Raw genomic sequence first — 21056 nt, forward strand, 5'->3', positions numbered from 1 at the left:
GGTTACAAGCTTTTCTCAAAATACTTATAACCCTCATAGAAAAACACACGTGTCCGACAAATAGAGGAGATTGTAAAATGCTATAAACAGAAAGCAGCGTAATGTGATTTATATAGACTGAAGGATTTCATCTCTAAACCCCACCCCGCCGCTCACTTTGCTCTACACAGTGAAGTTTCCCTTTCCTGCGAGCGCCATTACTTTCAATAGAAGACAACTCGCCACTCGCAGGGACTGCCCCTTTTTTACAATTATTCCACCTGGGCAGCCCCTGCAAGGGTCGGGAAGAAAAAAACACATCTGAACTTGCGAGATTTAGATCACCGACCCTAATTCTCACTGTACAAACAATGTATATTTTGTATAAAGGTAATGACTGTGTGCAGGAAGTCATATTAATAAATACAACATAATGCAGTAAGGAGTCTCTCCCACAAACCTTTCAATATACTTCTATTATAAAATGTATCTTGTTCTTAGCATCTTTTGAAAAAAAGCATACCTAGGTAGGCGCAGGGGCAGCAGTGAACTACAGTGGAGGCTACACACATATGCCTCTTGTCATTGGTGCACCAGATGTGGTTATCTAGCTCCCACTAGCTCACACTTAATGTTAAATATATCAGCTATTTTGCAGTATGGTGCTTAAATGAATGTCAGTGTTTATTTAAATCAAGGTCCCCAGAAGTCTATTTGCTAATTCTATAGAACTATGTGCCTTGAATCTAGGTCACTAAAAACTAATAGCAGGAAGAGACATTACGGCTGATACTGTGTGCGGCTTCCAGATATAAATCCTGTATCATCCTATGCGTGCAAACGGAAAGCAAATCGATTGTGTCACACTGAGCCTCTTGTGGCTCTCAGCCAGCTCTGCCTATGTGCTGCCAACGTGCCCGGGCACAAACCGAAGCTTGGCTGACTTTGGAAAGTCTTCCGTCTTACATAAAACAAGCGTAAACGTGTGCAGAATATGGTGCGGGCAAGTGAGCTGCACAATCAGCTGCTTGTTTAAGGATGAATGAGCTCTGGTCAATAACACCATAATCATTTAGTTTTCCCAACAGGAGCCCTACAAGTATAGAGCTGAAAACAAATGCCCACAGTATGGCGACACCCACATGAGAAGGCACCCACACCCCCCCCCCACACACACACACACCCCATATATACACACACCACACACACCCCATACACACACACCACATATACACACCCCATACACACACCACACATACACACCCCACACACACACACCACATATACACGCCCCATACACACACACACACACCATACACACACACCCCATACACACACACACACACACCCCATACACACACACACCCCATACACACACACACACCCCATACACATACACACACACCCCATACACACACACCCCATACACACACACACCCCATACACACCCCATACACACACACACACACACACACCATACACACACACACACACACACCCCATACACACCCCATACACACACACACACACACACACACCCCATACACACACACACACACACACACCATACACACACACACACCCCATACACACACACACCCCATACACACCCCATACACACACACACCCTATACACACCCCATACACACACACACACACAAACACCCCATACACACCACACATACACACACACACCACACATACACACCCCATACACACACACCACACATACACACCACACATACACACCCCATACACACACAAACACACACCACACATACACACCCCATACACACACACACCACACATACACACCCCATACACACACACCACACATACACACCCCATACACACACACACACACACACACCACACATACACACCCCATACACACACACCACACATACACACCCCATACACACACACCACACATACACACCCCATACACACACACACCACACATACACACCCCATACACACACACACCACACATACACACCCCATACACACACACCACACATACACACCCCATACACACACACCACACATACACACCCCATACACACACACCACACATACACACCCCATACACACACAAACACACACCACACATACACACCCCATACACACACACACCACACATACACACCCCACACACACACACACCACACATACACACCCCACACACACACACACACACACCACACATACACACCCCATACACACACACACCACACATACACACCCCATACACACACACACACCACACATACACACACACACACACCACACATACACACCCCATACACACACACACACACACACACACCAGACATACACACCCCATACATACACACACACACCACACACACCCCATACACAAACACACACACCCCATACACACACACTACACACAGACCCCATACACAAATATTCCCCTCCAAACACCCCCACATACATACACACACCCCTCATACACACACACACACTGCCTAAAAGTCTTCACTCGTATAACACAGACAACTCACCAAAAGGTGACCCCACCACATAAAGAGTGTTACATGGGATGCCACCTCACTCACTGCTATGCCCCTTACTCACCTCCCGCCTCATTCATACTCTGCATTATAATCCTGCACAATTTCACTTCCAGCCCTAGTAATGATGCACTCACCTCTGCTGCTAAGTAATTTCCAGTTGCCAAGTGCTTGAACCGAAACAAGCTGTTCCACTGCCCGGCACCTCCTCGGCACGGATCATGGTGCACCACCTACAGCAAGAACACCACAATTCAATAAACTATTCAGATCTCCCAGATACAAGGGGAGGTTTAAGGCAAAGCTGAGGAGACAATAGCAAAGGTTAGATTAAGCACCACGGGAATATACCCTCTAGCTTTATACGCGAGGCTTCCTAGCTAGCCTCAAAATAGACTGATAAGAAATGGATGATGTATAAAGCGCCTGAGAGGCTGGGTTATATATAAGTCCCTAGTCAAAACAAATGTATTTTAGCTCCTTAAGATACTAAAATGTATAAGTTAAATATAAATTTAAATTAAGGTGTTCGTGGTGTAGATTAAAAGGTTAATTTAATACAGCAAATTACAATACAATGGTATAAAAACAATAAAACAATAATAGATATAAACAGTGGTACAGTGTAGATGGAAATTCCCAGATCAAATAAAATCCAATAAATATCCAATTAATGTCCAGCCAAAGTAGAGGTGTCCAAAAACCAAATGTCCAAACTTTATATCAAAAAGTCGGTAAAATATAGTGTTTAAATCCAAAATTGATGATGATAAAGCTGATGTGATGAAGTGAAAAAATGAGAAAAATCAAAAAAATTCACCTTGAATATATATATATATATATATATATATATATGTGTGTGTGTGTGTGTGTGTGTGTGTGTGTGTGTAAAAAAATGAAAAAATCAAAAACTCAAAGAAACAGGTGGAAAAAATGTGGAAAAAGTGGTGATAAATTCAAATATGGTGAAAGAAAAAATAAAAACAAAAATCCTCCTAATGTAATTCTAGTAGTAGTCTGTATCTTTAGAATTTAGTGTAGAAATGTCCTATAAAAAAATAAAACAACATAGTGTAGACCAAACAAATTAAAATGGAATTAATAAAAATGTGCTTACCCACTGTCAACGCGTTTCGGCCCCTGCAAGGCCTTTTTCAAGACATCTACACACAGACATATACACAAATACACACACAAGCACACACAGACATATACAGACAAACATAAGCACACACACAAACATAAGCACACACATACATATATACACAATCATAAGCACACAGACATATACAGACAAACATAAGAACACAGACATACACAAACACACATACGCACACATACAGACATATAAACACAAACATAAGCACACATACAAACATAAGTACACATACAAACATAAGCACACACAGACATACACACAAACATACATACATATACAGACAAACATAAGCACACATACAAACATAAGCACACATACAAACATAAGCACACACAGACATACACACAAACATACATACATATACAGACAAACATAAGCACACACAGACATACACACAAACATACATACATATACAGACAAACATAAGCACACACAGACATACACACAAACATACATACATATACAGACAAACATAAGCACACACAGACATATACACACACAAACATCAGCACACATACAAACATAAGCAAACATACAAACATAAGCACACATACAAACATACATACACACACAAACATAAGCACACACACAAACATCAGCACACATACAAACATAAGCACACATACAAACATAAGCACACATACAAACATAAGCACAAACATACATACACACAAACATAAGCACACACAGACATATACACACACAAACATCAGCACACACACAGACCACAGACATATACACACAAAGATAAGTACACAGACATATACACACATACAGACATATACACATAAGCGCACACAAATACACACACACAGGCATATGCACACACATAGAAAACATAATTTATGTAAGAACTTACCTAATAAATTCATTAATTTCATAGTGGCAAGAGTCCATGAGCTAGTAACGTATGAGATAGTACATTCCTACCAGGAGGGGGCAAAGTTTCCCAAACCTCAAAATGCCTATAAAATACACCTCCCACCACACACATACTTCAGTTTTAACATATAGCCAATTCGTGAGGTGTAAAAAAGAGTAAAAAAGCATACAAAAAAAGGAACTGGAAAAAATAATATGCTTTTATACAAATAAAAAAAAATCATAACCACCAAAAAATAGGGTGGGTCTCATGGACTCTTGCCACTATGAAATAAATAAATTTATCAGGTAAGTTCTTACATAAATTATGTATTCTTTCATGTAAGTGGCAAGAGTCCATGAGCTAGTGATGTATGGGATACAATACCCAAGATGTAGAAATCCACAGAGTCACTACAGAGGGAGGGATAAAATAACAACAGCTACTTCTGCTGAAAAAAAAATTAAATCCAAATAAGAAATAAGTTTTCTTACATTTAAAAAAACTCAACACATAGGCAAAAGGAATCAAACTGAGACAGCTGCCTGAAGAACTTGTCTACCAAAGGCTGCTTCTGAAGAAATCTGATCAACTGAAGCTCCATTCTTAAAAGCCCAAGAAGTGGAGACTGATCTAGTAGAATGAGCTGTAATTCTCTGAGGCGGAGACTGCCCTGCCTCCAAATAAGCCTGATGAATCAAAAGCTTTAACCAAGATGCCAAAGAAATGGCAGAGGCTTTCTGACCTATCCTGGAAACAGAGAAAATAACAAATAAACTAGAAGTCTTTCTGAAGTCCTTAGTAGCTTCAACATAATATTTCAAAGCTCTTACCATATCCAAAGAATGAAGAGATCTCTCAAGAGAATTCTTAGGACACAAAGAAGGAACAACAATTTCCCTACTAATGTTGTTAGAGTTCACAACTATAGGCAAAAATGTAAACAAAGTCCGTAAAACCGCTTTATCTTGATGAAATATTTAGATAAGGAGACTCACAAGAGAGAGCCGACAATTCAGAAACTCTTTTAGCAGAAGAGATAGCCAAAAGAAATAAAACTTTCCAAGAAAGTAGTTTAATATCCACAGAATGCATAAGTTTAAAAGGAGGAGCCTGCAAAATCCTTAAAACCAAATAAAGACTCCAAGGAGGAGATTTAGGGGCCCATTTATCAAAGGGCTTGCGAACCTGATCCGACACTGCGGATCAGGTCCGCAAGACCTCGCTAAATGCGGAGAGCAATACGCTCTCCGCATTTAACATTGCACCAGCAGCTCACAAGAGCTGCTGGTGTAACGCCGCCCCCTGCTGACTCGCGGCCAATCGGCAGCCAGCAGGGGGGTGTCAATCAACCCGATCTTATTCGATCGGGTTGTATTTCCGGCGATTCTTTAGACGATTCTTTAGACCGCTGCTTCATAACTTGTGCTTCATAACTTGTGTTTCTGGCGAGTCTGAAGACTCGCCAGAAACACGGCCCTTCAAGCTCCGTACGGAGCTTGATAAATGGGCCTGATAGACTTAATAACAGGTTTGATATGAACCAAAGCCTGAACAAAACAGTGAATATCAGGAAGCTTAGCAATCTTTCTATGAAATAAGACAAAAAGTGCAGAGATTTGCCCCTTTCAAAGTATTTGCAGACAAACCCTTATCCAAACCAAGCCCGATGATGGGCTTAGGGAACAGGAGTGGAAGACTGCTTTGAATGTAAGCCTTATTACTGTGATTAAAGGGTGTCCCTTAATCCGCCATTTGCCTTTTCTAAAACCTGACCCAGGGGCCTCACAGAGGTAACATGCTGTCCCTCCGGTTTCAGGAATACAGTACCTAAGGCCTAGTCCCCCCCTCTCCCCTTGGTGAATCATAATTTTTTGTTTGGTTAGAAGTTTACTAATATAATGGATGAAACCTGTTCCTCATAAATCAAGCTGAGAGTAATTCAATGCCGCCTTACCGTACCTGGAGTACTTTGTTCTGTATATATATATATATATATATATATATATATATACACACAAACAACTCCTATCGGAAACCTCAGTATTGGGTACATCTTGGTATATCTTGGGTATTAACCCCATAAAAAGCTGCAGTGAGTAGCTGGAGTAAAAGCTGGATATTGGTTGATATATTATGATACATATGTGTGGCTCCTGCTAAAAGTGTTACCTCCATCGTTAACTGTAAATAACTAATTACTCTTATGGTATCTGCAGTATCTGTACCTATTTATATACACAGAACCTGCTAGGAATCTCAGTACTGGGTACATCTTGGTATGTGCTGAGCAGTAACAGCATAAAGGAATGTCTATGTGCTGACTTAAAAATCTGGAACAGAGCTGTTTTGGAGTATTAGCTGAATCTTGGCTGATTGACTATGACATATTTGGGAATACCCGGCTAAAAGAGTCACCTCTATGGATCTGATATGGTCAATTTATCACCTGTATTGTAGATGGATTACCTGTCTTCTATATATGCACATAGCCTTGCCTGGAAATTTCACTAATGGGTACATCTTGGTATATGTAGAGCAGTAATCCTATAAGGAAGTGGAAGTGAGCAGACTTAAAAGCTTAAACTACAAGGCAAAAAGAGCTTTGGAATATAAGCTGAATCTTGGCTAAGGAACTAGGATATAAATGCGGGGATTCTCCTAAAAGAGCCACCCCCCTGGTTAACTGGGAACAATTTATTACAGATCACTCCCATAGATCTGGAATTTCTATCTCCTATAAGCAAATACAGCGTCTGTTAAGAAATCTCAAGTATTGGGTACATCTTGGTATATGTTGAGTAGTAATCCTATAAGGAAACAGTAGTGAGCAGACTTAAAAGTCTGAAATATAGTGCAAATAGAGCTTGGGAGTAAAAAATTGAATCCTGGTTGTTTAACATATTTAGTGTCTGTAGAAATCTGTGTAAATCTTCGGTTAAACTCTAAATGGTGCACATTATGGTGCAATCTGTGAAGAATTAAGTTGAGCAGAGTTAAAAATTGCAAAAGTCATATATATGGCAATAATTGTTGCTTGAAAAATTCTAAGTTGCATGTTGGTCTACCATTCTGAATAGTTACTGCTGTTTTTATAGAACTACAGATATGACAACTTGAGTTATATGGAAATGTGAAACTCTGTGCGTTAATTTAATTATATGACTATCTGTATATTGTGTTAAGAAGAACCATGTAAATCGCTTTGGGGTCTTGGGTCAACAGAAGCCTTCTTTCTCTGGGTCACTACTGCTAAATAAGTAAATATAAGAGGGTCCGCATAGAGGGGAACGTATACCCAATATTTTTTTTATGTAAAGAGCTAATTTGTTAAAAGCTCCCCCTATTGTAAAGGAAGTCACCTTAAGATTTATTTAAATTATATATATATATATATTCCTTATAATAGTTTGAAGGTAGCGGACCCCATGGAAATATTATGGTCTTTTGGATGATTTCGCTCCTTAAAAGGCTAGTAACCAAGTAATTAGTAGGACAGGAAGGTTATTATCTATAAAGGCTAACTCTTAGGTTTGCAAATCTATCTAGGGCTCTTAAAGCACTAAATCACTACTACACTTTTTTTTGTCACCTTTATTTTGTGTGTTCACGGCTAATTAAGCCACTAATTTATTTTATTTAGTGGATTTATAATGCCCCCTAAAGTCAAGGATAGGAAACCTAAAAGTGTTGATCTTAGCTTTGAGTCTTTCTCTGAAATTCAGTCTCAGATCACTGATTCCTCCCACCTTATGTCTCAGCTCTCTGCTTTTTTCACTCCCCAATTGGAGGCAATTAGGAAAGAGCTGGGTTCTATCACCTCTGAAGTATCCATACTATCCAACGAAATTAGGTAATTTGTGATAAGGGTGACAGAAGCAGAGAGCAGAATTTCTGAATTGGAGGATCAGGTTAGCACCCAGAATAATTTAATTCAGAAACAGGGAAGATATATTCAGTCGATCAATACTAGACTCGAAGACCTTGAGGATAGGTCGCGACGTAGCAACGTTCGTATTGTAGGCCTTCCAGAAAAATGAAATTTATTCTTACCTGATAAATTTGTTTCTTTCTTGACACGGTGAGTCCACGGATCATCATAATTACTATTGGGATATTCACTACTGGCCTGCAGGAGGAGGCAAAGAGCACCACAGCAAAGTTGTTAAATACCACTCCCCTTACCCACAACCCCCAGTCATTCGACCAAAGGTAAAGGAGAAAGGAAAGAAATATAAGGTGCAGAGGTGCCTGAGGTTTACGGAAAAAAATAAACTGTCTGAAAATACAGGGCGGGGCCGCAGACTCACTGTGTCAAGAATGAAACTAATTTATCAGGTAAGAATAAATGTAATTTTCTTTCTAATGACACTGAGTCCACGGATCATCATAATTACTACTGGGAATCAATACCAAAGGTAGAGGACACAGATGATAAGGGAGGGACAAGACAGATAGCCTAAACAGAAGGCACCACTGTTTGAAGAACCTTTCTCCCAAAAACAGCCTCAGCCGAAGCAAAAGTATCAAATTTATAAAATTTAGAAAAAGTGTGTAAAGATGACCAAGTGGCAGCTTTGCAAATCTGATCCACAGAAGCACCATTATTGAAAGCTCAAGTAGAAGAAACAGCCCTCGTAGAATGAGCCATGATTTTCTCAGGAGGCTGCTGACCAGCAGTCTTGTATGCCAAGTGAATAACACTCCTCAACCAACAAGAAACAGAAGTAGCCGTAGCTTTCTGACCTTTACGTTTCCCAGAAAAAACAACTTTACCAACTCCATGCACTACAAGCAAAGAGAATGACTGGTGGTTGTGGGTAAGGGGAGTGGTATTTAACAGCTTTGCTGTGGTGCTCTTTGCCTCCTCCTGCAGGCCAGGAGTGAATATCCCAATAGTAATTATGATGATCCGTGGACTCACAGTGTAATTAGAAAGAGTCTTGAATTATCAAGAAAAGACAGAACTGTTTAAACACGATAAGGAACTTGGTACACTAACTGTAAACAATCATAAAATACTGATGTTCAAGATTTCTCTAACAAAACTCGAATAAAAAGGAAAAATATGCCCCCCTATTCCTATCAATTTACCGAAAAAGGCTGTAAAGTTAGAATGTTATAGCCAGCTAAACTATGGGTGGGCGTTAAGGGAAAAATTAACATATTAAACAATGTCCAAAAAGCGCAGGAATTGCTGTCCGTTATTTAAATCATCTTATTTAAGGAACCAAGGTTCATCCTTATGGAAAATAGGGTCATTAAAATTCATACTTTTTTTGTTACCTGAGTGACCAAAGGTCAGTTAACATAGGATACTCGTTCGGTAGAGGTATGTTAGGAATTCATTTTTTGTTTTGTTTTCTTTTTTCTTGTTTTGTCGCTCTATCTCTCTATGCATTATTTAAGTATTCAGAGTATCTTTAAATGGGTACACAGCTGAATATCCTGTCATGGAAAGTCGAGGGGAATTTCTTCCCCAATAAAACGCAAGCAAATAATAGCACAGATGGGTATATACGCCCCGGACATTGCCATGATTCAGGAAACGCATCTTAAGGAGAGTGAATTAAGCAAGTTAAGGACTCGATGGGTGGGGGAAGTATTGGCCACATCTTCAATTAAAAGGAGCTGTGGTGTTGCAGTTTTAATACACAAAAAATTGGAATATCAAGTTTTAAAAGTGGAATAGTAGATACATATTTGTTCACTTAATAATTGGTGGCACACAATATATGATAGGTAATATATATGGCCAAATGTGTTTTCTCCGCAATTTTGGGACACAATTAAAAGTAAGTTATACTCAGCTGCTAGTAAAAAACTAATTTTTGCTGGCGATTTCAACATGACATTATGTCCTAAGTTAGACAGATCCTCAACTAAAGAGAAAGTTAAGAACGAAAAAAATTGCCCGGTATTTTAAAATATTCTGTACGGCCCTAAAACTTAATGATATCTGGATAATTAAAAACCCAGATAGTTATGAATATACATGTGTGTCAAAAACCCATCGTTCATTTTCCACAATTGATTATAAGCTTATCTTATTAGATTCCGAACCCAAAATGTATGATATATTGGTCTCGGATCATTCAATAATTTCCATCAAATTTAAATTGATAAAAGCTGAAAATTGCGCAAATAATTTTTTTTACGTTTCCACATTTTATGTTAGAGAATACTAAATTTAATACTTGGTTGTCCGGTCAATGGAAAGATTTCCATCACAATAATAGAGGGTATTATGATAGCGGTTCTGAGGGGAAAGATAAATGCATATATGTGTAACTGGAATAGAAAACGGCTAGCCACGGAACTACAGCTATCGAATCAGCTCAGGAATGCATTATCACGATATAGATTGGAAAACTCTAAGTTTAACTGCGATAAATACTGCTACGCTAGAACCGAAAGGAAGTTATTTTTAAAGCAAAAGTGTTTAGAGGAAGATAAGAAAATTAATAATCGATATAAGGGGTATATTGGTTGCTCAGCTAAATATTTAGCAAAAATAACTAAGAATAGGAAGAGTAAAAACTATATAGCAGCAATTAAGGAAGGGGGCCATAGATATACTGATAACGAAAATATTAGGGAGGCATTCTTTAAATGTTATCAAAATTTGTATAAAAAAAAAGTTGATGAAGATCTATCTAATAGAATAAACTTCTGGTCCAAAATTTCACCTCCCAAGGTTACAGAAAATGATCTTAAATTAATCAATAAACCATTCTCAGTAGATGAGATTTGTGAGGCTATCCGTGAATCCAAACTGAATAAGGCGGCGGGCCCAGATTGGCTCCCGGCAGAGTTTTATAAAACCTTAGTAGAAGATATTAAATATACACTCACTAAACTCTTTAATGCATATTATATTACTAATATGCCAATATCAAGCTATTTCTCCGCAGCTAATATTACTCTTATTCATAAAAAAGGCAAGGATGTCGAAGAGCCAGCATCCTATAGGCCGATCTCTGTTTTAAACGCTGTTTATAAAATTCTCACGTCTATCTTAGCGAACAGGTTAAACACATTTCTGTATAAAATAATACATCCTGACCAAACTGGCTTTATACAGGGAAGGAATATGTCTTTAAACTTGCATAAGGTAGAAGTCATTTTGGATTATTTTTGGAATACAATCACCCCAACAATTACCTAAAAAATCCAATAAAAAGAAGTTGTTTGACACAGATCTGGCTCTGCTGTCATTAGATGCAGAGAAAGCTTTTGATTCCATTTCTTGGAATCATCTGCTAGATTCATTACTCCAGTTTGGATTCACCGGTAGCTTTGCAGATTTTATTCAGAAATTATATACACATCCCTATTTCTATCTATTGATTAATGGTAACCCCTCAGCTAGAATTTTATTAGGTCATGGAACCCGTCAAGGATGCCCCCTCTCTCCGCTATTGTTCAATATATCTATAGAATCCTTCGCTATATGGCTTCTGTCTGAGTTGATAGGGCTGAAATTTGGTACTGAGAAGATTAAAATATTATTGTATGCTGATGACTTGCTAGTTTTCATGGAAAATTAAAAAAAAATCTATACCTTTATTATTAGATATGCTCACTATCTTTAACTCAATCTCAGGTTATAGGATCAACCTAGGAAAAAGCAAATTAATGTGGATCATGAAGAATTCAGATAGCTATATACATCATCCTTTTAAAACAACAGATTATATAAAATATTTGGGGATACAACTCCATAAAAATCCGAAATTCTGGTATGAGATGAATTTTCTGCAGGTTTTTTCAGATCTTAAAAACTGGATGGATCTTCCCATTTCTCTGTCAGCCAGAATCACCTTGATCAAAACAATTATATTTCCAGTATTTGTTACAGTATTTACCACTTTTTATTTTCAAACAGCAAATAATTAAATTCTATTCAATATGCTCACAATTTCTATGGAAAAAGCAAAAAGCCTGCATATCAATAGCAAAATTTACTAAAAAAAAAGAGAATGCTGGGCTGGCGTTTCCAGATATTAAACTGTACAATTTTGTAACGTTAGCCCGGACCGCAATGGACTGGCTAACAAATCTAAGTAAATTCACCTCTATTGAACTTGAAACAGAAATGATATCACCATTCTCTCTTAAGGCGATTTTGCATTGTCCAATAGGGAATCTCCTTAGTATTCTAACAAATTTAATTACCTTTAAGAATGTTATAATTGCATGGCAAAAGATTTGTTTCAACCTGGGAATATATTTTAAATGCTTCCCTTCTTCCAATATGTGGGAATCCAAAATGTATACCAGGAAATCAACAAGCAGTTTTTAAATCATGGTCTCAAAAGGGGTTGATATATCTTCATCAATTGTTCTTTCCTATCGGACATTTACTATCCTTTAATAACCTTATTCGCATGTTCCAAATATCCAGGAATGATCTGTTTGCATATTTTCAGATACGTCATTTTATTAATTCTAAAAGCTGGAAAATTGAGCTACTGTGTCGGTCCGAGATCAATCAATCAATCTATCTATAAGGAAATTATCTGTAGGCAAATGTTCTATATCGTTACTATATGATATTTTGCTTTCCAAACAGGGTCAGCTATATTTAAATAAAATTCAAGCTTTTTGGGCATTGCACTTTCCAGCAGTAGACTCTATAAATATTAGATACAGTTGTATGTTAATACAAAAGCTTACAATTCCCATTGGTTGGAAAGAATCACATGTCAAACTGATTCATAATGTCTATTTCTCTCCCTCTAAATTGGCAAAATTCTTTCCTAATACTGATTTTTACTGTTCTAAATGCCATCAAGATAAAGCAGATATTCTACATATATTTTGGAAATGTCCAAAAATATCACAATTATGGTCCAAATTAGATTTTTGGTACAACGAACTTCTGATCATTTCAAGATTAATGGTAGATATATTTTTTTCTTGTCGGACTGGGCAATCATTAGACCAAATTGCTACCATAGCTACTGTACGCTGATAATGATAATGCGATACATGATATTGAAGAAGTGGAAGGATACATCTCCACCGAGGTTTTCTAGTTTTATAAGTACCCTGCTACAACATATTACGTTCGAGATACAGAACATTAATTTATTAAATTATAATAAGACGCAGGAATTCTTGGACAAATGGCTACTAATGATCAAAGCACAAAAATTGGTGATTCAAAAACAGTTATCTCCATTATTCAACACCAAACCATTTATATCAGCAGCTAAAACGGGTCTGTTTCCTCTTTCTTGGATACCCGCTTCATTAGTAGCACAGTAATTTGAAGACTGTGTTAAAGCAAGTAATGTTATAAAAGAATGGAGTGAATAATTTATGGTTATAATTCTTTTTTTTTTTGTTTTTTTTGTTTGTTGTGTGTTTACTTTATGTTTTTGGGGGGATAAAATAAAAATGTGTATGGTTCATAGGCATGATAGTTTTTTTTAATAGATAAAGGGATATGATAAACAGGAATTGCCCTGTATTGGTTTGGGAAACTCTGGAATCAGGGTAATCTCTGTGAATTTAATTATGGCCAAATTCTTGAAAGACATGTGGTCTACACTTATTTTTCTGTGGTTTATGTATTTATCAATTGTTCTTGCACAAACATGTCACCTGTTTTAATGGGATGAAGTATATGTAATTTTCTCCCTTATGTTCTGTGAACTGGCTTTATAAATAATAAAAAAAAAAATCTGAGGAATTCTAAAAGAATGCCAAGAAAAATTATGAGAGGAGCACCATGAAACATAGGTTTTACAAACCCGATAATAAATCTTCCTCAAAACAGACTTACGAGCCTGTAACATAGTGCTAAATTCTGAGTCAGAGAAACCTCTATGACTAAGAACTAAGCGTTCAATTTCCATACTTTCAAATTTAGAGATTTGAGATCCTGATGGAAAAACGGCTCTTGAGACAGAAGGTCTGGCCTTAAAGGAAGCGGCCAAGGCTGGCAACTGGACATCTGGACAAGATTCGCATACCAAAACCTGTGAGGCCATGCAGGTGCTATCAGAAACACATGAGATTGTTCCAATATGATCTTGGAGATCACCCTTGGGAGAACTAGAGGTAGAAATATGTAAGCAGGTTGGTAAAGCCAAGGAACTGCCAAAGCATCCACCATCTCTACCTGATGATCCTTGGACCTGGAAAGTTATCTGGGAAGTTTCTTGTTCAAAGGAGAGGCCATCAGATCTATTTCTGGAAGATCCCACATCTGAACAATCTGTTGAAACACATCCGGATGGAGAGACCACTCCCCTGGATGCAAAGCTTGACGACTTAGAAAATCTGCTTCCCAATTGTCTACACCTGGAATATGAATTGCAGAAATTAGACAAGAGTTCGACTCTGCCCAAGAAAGTATTCAAGATACTTCCATCATTGCTAAAGAACTGCGAGTCCCTCCCTGATAATTGACATATGCCACTGTTGTGACATTTTCTGTATGAAAATTAATGAAAAGTTCTCTCTTCAATAGAAGCCAAGTCTGAAGAGCTCTCAAGATAGCACAGAGTTCTAAAATGTTGATTGGTAACCTCGCCTCTTGAGGTTTCCAACCCCCTTGTGCTGTCAGAGACCCCCAGACAGCTCCCCAACCTGAGAGACTTGCATCTGTTGAGATCACAGTCCAGAAAGGGTGAACAAAAGATGCCCCTTGAATTATCCGATGATGGTCTAACCACCAGGACAGGGAAAGTTGAATGCTGGGATTTAAGTATATCAACTGTGATATCTGAGTATAATCCCTGCACCATTGATTCAGCATGCAAAGCTGCAGAGGTCTCATATGAAAACGAGCAAAGGGGATCGCGACCGATGCTGCAGTCATAAGACCTAAAACTTCCATGCACATAGCCACTGAAGGGAATGATCTAGACTGAAGGTTTAGACAAGCTAAAACCAATTTTATCCACCTCTTGTCTGTTAAAGACAGAGTCATGGACACAGAATCTATCTGGAAACCTAAAAAGGTGACCTTTGTTTGAGAAATCAAGAAACTCCTTTGTAAATTGATTCTCCAACCATGTCTTTGAAGAAACAACACTAGTTGATTTGTGTGAGATTCTGCTAAATAAAAAGACTGAGCTAGTACCAAGATATCGTCCAAATAAGGAAACACCGCAATACCCTGCTCTCCGATTACAGATAGAAGGGCACCGAGAACCTTTGAAAAGATTTTGTCGCTAAGCCAAATGGAAGAGCGACAAACTGGTAATGCTTGTCTAGAAAAGAGAATCTCAGAAACCAATAGTGGTCTGGCTGATTTGGAACATGAAGATAAGCATCCTGTAAGTCTATTGTGGACATGAAATGCCCTTGCTAAACAAAAAGCAGAGTAGTCTTGAAAGTTGGGACTCTTACAAAATGATTCAAAAGTTTCAGATCCAAAACTGGCCTGAAAGAATTCTCTTTCTTTGGGACAATGAATAGATTTGAATAAAACCCCAAACCCTGTTCCTGTAGAGGAACCAGAACAATCACCCCTGAAAGCTCTAGATCTGAAACACATTTCAGAAAAGCCTGAGCTTTCACAGGATTTGTTGGAATATGAGAATTAAAGAATCTTCTCACAGGAGGCCTTATTCTGAATCCTATTTGATACCCTTGAGACACAATATTCTGAATCCACTGATTCTCAACAGAACCTGACCAAATTTCCTGAAACAATTTCAATCTGCCCCCCACCAACTGAACTGGATTGAGGGCCGCACCTTCCTGCAGTCTTGGGGGCTGGATTTGTTTTTTTATAAGGCTTGGTTTCATTCCAATTTGAGGATGGTTTCCAATTGGAGCTGGAGGCCTTAGGGGAAGGAGTAGACTTTTGTTCCTTATTCTGACGAAAGGAACGAAAACAATTAGGAACCTTAAAATTACCCTTAGATTTTTTTATCTTGAGGTAAGAAAACTCCCTTACCAATAGTAACAGTGGAAATAATAGAATCTGATTGAGAACCAAATAAATTCTTAACCTGGAAAGACAGAGATAGTAATCTAGATTTAGACACCATCTCACAGCATTCCAAGATTTAAGCCATAAAGGTCTTCTGGCTAAAATAGCTAAAAACATAGATTTAACATCAATCTTAATAATGTAAAATATAGTATCACAAATTAAATGATTAGCATGTTGAAGCAAAAGAATAATGCTGGACAAATCATGATCTTCTTCCTGCCGTGCTAAACTATCCAACCAAAAAGTTGAAGCAGCAGCCACATCAGTCATTGAAATAGCAGGTCTAAGAATATAACCAGAATGTAAATATGCTCTTCTAAGATAAGATTCAATCTTACTATCCAAAGGATCCTTAAAAAAGTCTTTAAAAGTATCTTCCATAGGAATAGTAACACATTTGGCAAGAGTAGAAATAGCCCCATCAACCTTAGGAACTTTTTTCCAAAACTCTAAATTAGCCAGAGGTAAAGGATACAACTTCTGAAACCTAGAAGAAGGATTCAAAGAAGAACCAGGCTTAGACCATTCCTTAGTAATCATATCAGAAACAGCATCTGAAACAGGAAAAACCTCAGGAGCAACCTTAGGAGGTTTAAAAACAGTATTCAAAGGTGGATCAGATTGAGACATCTTGCAAAATGTAAAAAATAAAATAACATTTAAACAAAATATCAAATTTCCTCATATAGCAGTTTCAGGAATGGAAAAAAATGCTTATGCAAAAGTAGAATGCAAAAAAATAAGCATCATAGTTCTTAACATGGAGCGAACCAGAAGCAAAATGGAAGAGGGGTTATATACAAAAAAGATTTCTGGCACCAAGTATGACGCAAGACGCAAAAAGGAAAGAAATATTTTGGCGCCAAAGTTAACATCAGGAAATGACGCAACTTGCATCATAACAAGCGCGACTGCACGCCTTAACAACGCGCGTCAACAAAGACACAGGAAACAACAAAACTTACGTCACCTTAGACGCACCTTCGCGCCAAAAAATGTTCCGCACCAAGAATGACGTCAAATTGAAAGAGATAGAAATAAAAACTAATCTTTCCAAATAAAAATTCCATACTGATAGTCTGCAGAAAAGGGAAATATACATAGACCTGACTCTTGGCAAATATAAACAAATACATATATTTAAAACTTTATAAAATAAAGCACCAAACATAGCTGAGAGTGTCTTAAAATAATGATACATACTTACCGGAAGACACCCATCCACATATAGCAGACAGCCAAACCAGTACTGAAAAAAATCAGCAGAGGTAATGGTATAGGAGTAGAACGTCGATCTAAAAAGGGAGGCAAGGAATGAATCCCTACGACCGATTACAGAGAGCCTTTATAAGTATTTCCTTTGGGTGAAACCACTAAATCATCAGGCAATACTCCCTTCACATCCCTCTGACAAACACTGTACTCTAAGAGGAATTGGGCTTTAATATGCTTAGAAGCGCCTTTCACAGAAGAAAATCAAGCACATCTTACTTCACCACCTCCTAAGGAGGCAAAGTTTTTAAAACTGAAGTGTGAGTGAGGTGGGAGGTGTATTTATAGGCATTTTAAGGTTTGGGAAACTTTGCCCCCTCCTGGTAGGAATGTATATCCCATACATCACTAGCTCATGGACTCTTGCCACTTACATGAAAGAAATGTAAGCACCCAGACCAAGGCGCACTTACGCATACACATGTATGTAGCATGTGTATACTAGTACACCTAAACAGATGTATGCACACATACATATACAAAGATACATACATACATAGGAAAAGACCACTATAGACATCTGCAGACAAAAATGTGCACTAACACCCAGGATTTAAATACTACTATGGGTCCAGGTATATGCTGCATGTATAGAGTCTACGGACAAAGGGAGCAGAGACAATAAGGTAAAAGTATGTTTGATAATAACATTACCTCTACTTCCCACAAGGCCTTGGAACTGGTAGCTGACGTCGCAGACTGGCGTAACGTGGTGCGCAGGAAGATGTGCTGCTTCTTCGCATATTCATCACAGGTCAGAAACTTCTCTTGCTCTGCATGAAACAGTCTGACCACATCCCCCTGCAAGAGAACACAGCACATTTACATCATCTAGATAAAACATACAATTTTACACAGCTTCCGATTTACTTAATCAATTTTGCTATGTTTACTTGGTATTCTTTATTGAAGAAGCAGCAATGCGCTACTGGGAGCTAGCTGAACACATCAAATAAGCCAATGACAAGCTCAAGTTTCTGACCCTTCGTGCATATTCAAACACAGATAGCAAGAGAGCGCCTGACACATTAGATAAAATAAATCTGTTTTAAAGTTGTGTAAAATTAGATGCTCTATGCAAATTATGAACTAAATTTTTTGAGTTTCATATCCCTTTAATTCAGCAACGCCAACCACATGTAGCTCGTTATAACCTCTTAAAAAGGGTATACATTTCTTACAGTGAACAGTTTTTTTTACATATTTTAGGTTGGAGATTGTCTTTAAGGGGGGATGATAATAAAAAATAAATATGCTGAATTACCCACTTTTTTCTGCGTGTGGGGCATGTCATGGTCAGCCAATAGAGCAGTGAGAGCTCATCAGCCAGTGAGCTTCTATCCAATGGAAATGTATTGCACAAATAACTTTAACATAATCTTTTCATGCAAAATAAAGGAAACGCATGTGCTCATGCGCAAAACCCATCAGTGTCTTGGGAACAATCCTACTAATTGTATGCCCCCCTGCAAAGAAACCTGGTACTGACAGTTGTTGGACTCCACGCGTTTCTGTTCTGATTCTAAAATAACAGAATTTATGTTTACCTGATAAATTACTTTCTCCAACGGTGTGTCCGGTCCACGGCGTCATCCTTACTTGTGGGATATTCTCTTCCCCAACAGGAAATGGCAAAGAGCCCAGCAAAGCTGGTCACATGATCCCTCCTAGGCTCCGCCTACCCCAGTCATTCGACCGACGTTAAGGAGGAATATTTGCATAGGAGAAACCATATGAAACCGTGGTGACTGTAGTTAAAGAAAATAAATTATCAGACCTGATTAAAAAACCAGGGCGGGCCGTGGACCGGACACACCGTTGGAGAAAGTAATTTATCAGGTAAACATAAATTCTGTTTTCTCCAACATAGGTGTGTCCGGTCCACGGCGTCATCCTTACTTGTGGGAACCAATACCAAAGCTTTAGGACACGGATGATGGGAGGGAGCAAATCAGGTCACCTAGATGGAAGGCACCACGGCTTGCAAAACCTTTCTCCCAAAAATAGCCTCAGAAGAAGCAAAAGTATCAAACTTGTAAAATTTGGTAAAAGTGTGCAGTGAAGACCAAGTCGCTGCCCTACATATCTGATCAACAGAAGCCTCGTTCTTGAAGGCCCATGTGGAAGCCACAGCCCTAGTGGAATGAGCTGTGATTCTTTCGGGAGGCTGCCGTCCGGCAGTCTCGTAAGCCAATCTGATGATGCTTTTAATCCAAAAAGAGAGAGAGGTAGAAGTTGCTTTTTGACCTCTCCTTTTACCGGAATAAACAACAAACAAGGAAGATGTTTGTCTAAAATCCTTTGTAGCATCTAAATAGAATTTTAGAGCGCGAACAACATCCAAATTGTGCAACAAACGTTCCTTCTTCGAAACTGGTTTCGGACACAGAGAAGGTACGATAATCTCCTGGTTAATGTTTTTGTTAGAAACAACTTTTGGAAGAAAACCAGGTTTAGTACGAAAAACCACCTTATCTGCATGGAACACCAGATAAGGAGGAGAACACTGCAGAGCAGATAATTCTGAAACTCTTCTAGCAGAAGAAATTGCAACCAAAAACAAAACTTTCCAAGATAATAACTTAATATCAACGGAATGTAAGGGTTCAAACGGAACCCCCTGAAGAACTGAAAGAACTAAGTTGAGACTCCAAGGAGGAGTCAAAGGTTTGTAAACAGGCTTGATTCTAACCAGAGCCTGAACAAAGGCTTGAACATCTGGCACAGCTGCCAGCTTTTTATGAAGTAACACAGACAAGGCAGAAATCTGTCCCTTCAGGGAACTTGCAGATAATCCTTTTTCCAATCCTTCTTGAAGGAAGGATAGAATCTTAGGAATCTTAACCTTGTCCCAAGGGAATCCTTTAGATTCACACCAACAGATATATTTTTTCCAAATTTTGTGGTAAATCTTTCTAGTTACAGGCTTTCTGGCCTGAACAAGAGTATCGATAACAGAATCTGAGAACCCTCGCTTCGATAAGATCAAGCGTTCAATCTCCAAGCAGTCAGCTGGAGTGAGACCAGATTCGGATGTTCGAACGGACCTTGAACAAGAAGGTCTCGTCTCAAAGGTAGCTTCCATGGTGGAGCCGATGACATATTCACCAGATCTGCATACCAAGTCCTGCGTGGCCACGCAGGAGCTATCAAGATCACCGACGCCCTTTCCTGATTGATCCTGGCTACCAGCCTGGGGATGAGAGGAAACGGCGGGAATACATAAGCTAGTTTGAAGGTCCAAGGTGCTACTAGTGCATCCACTAGAGCCGCCTTGGGATCCCTGGA

General features: G+C 38.6%; 1 protein-coding gene across 1 annotated transcript in view; it reads right to left on the reverse strand.

Moving 5' to 3' along the window:
* The window catches only part of LOC128664916 (inositol 1,4,5-trisphosphate receptor type 2), a 693905-nt gene that overhangs the window by 195629 nt on the left and 477220 nt on the right, over window positions 1-21056 (reverse strand). Inside the window, exons 8-9 of the mRNA XM_053719708.1 lie at window positions 18423-18569; window positions 2654-2749 (exon numbers count right to left, since the gene is read on the reverse strand). Coding sequence (XP_053575683.1) covers window positions 2654-2749; window positions 18423-18569 — 243 coding nt within the window. The remainder of the gene's footprint in view (window positions 1-2653; window positions 2750-18422; window positions 18570-21056) is intronic.

The sequence above is a fragment of the Bombina bombina genome, chromosome 6 (genome assembly GCF_027579735.1).
Source record: "Bombina bombina isolate aBomBom1 chromosome 6, aBomBom1.pri, whole genome shotgun sequence".
NCBI lineage: Eukaryota > Metazoa > Chordata > Amphibia > Anura > Bombinatoridae > Bombina > Bombina bombina.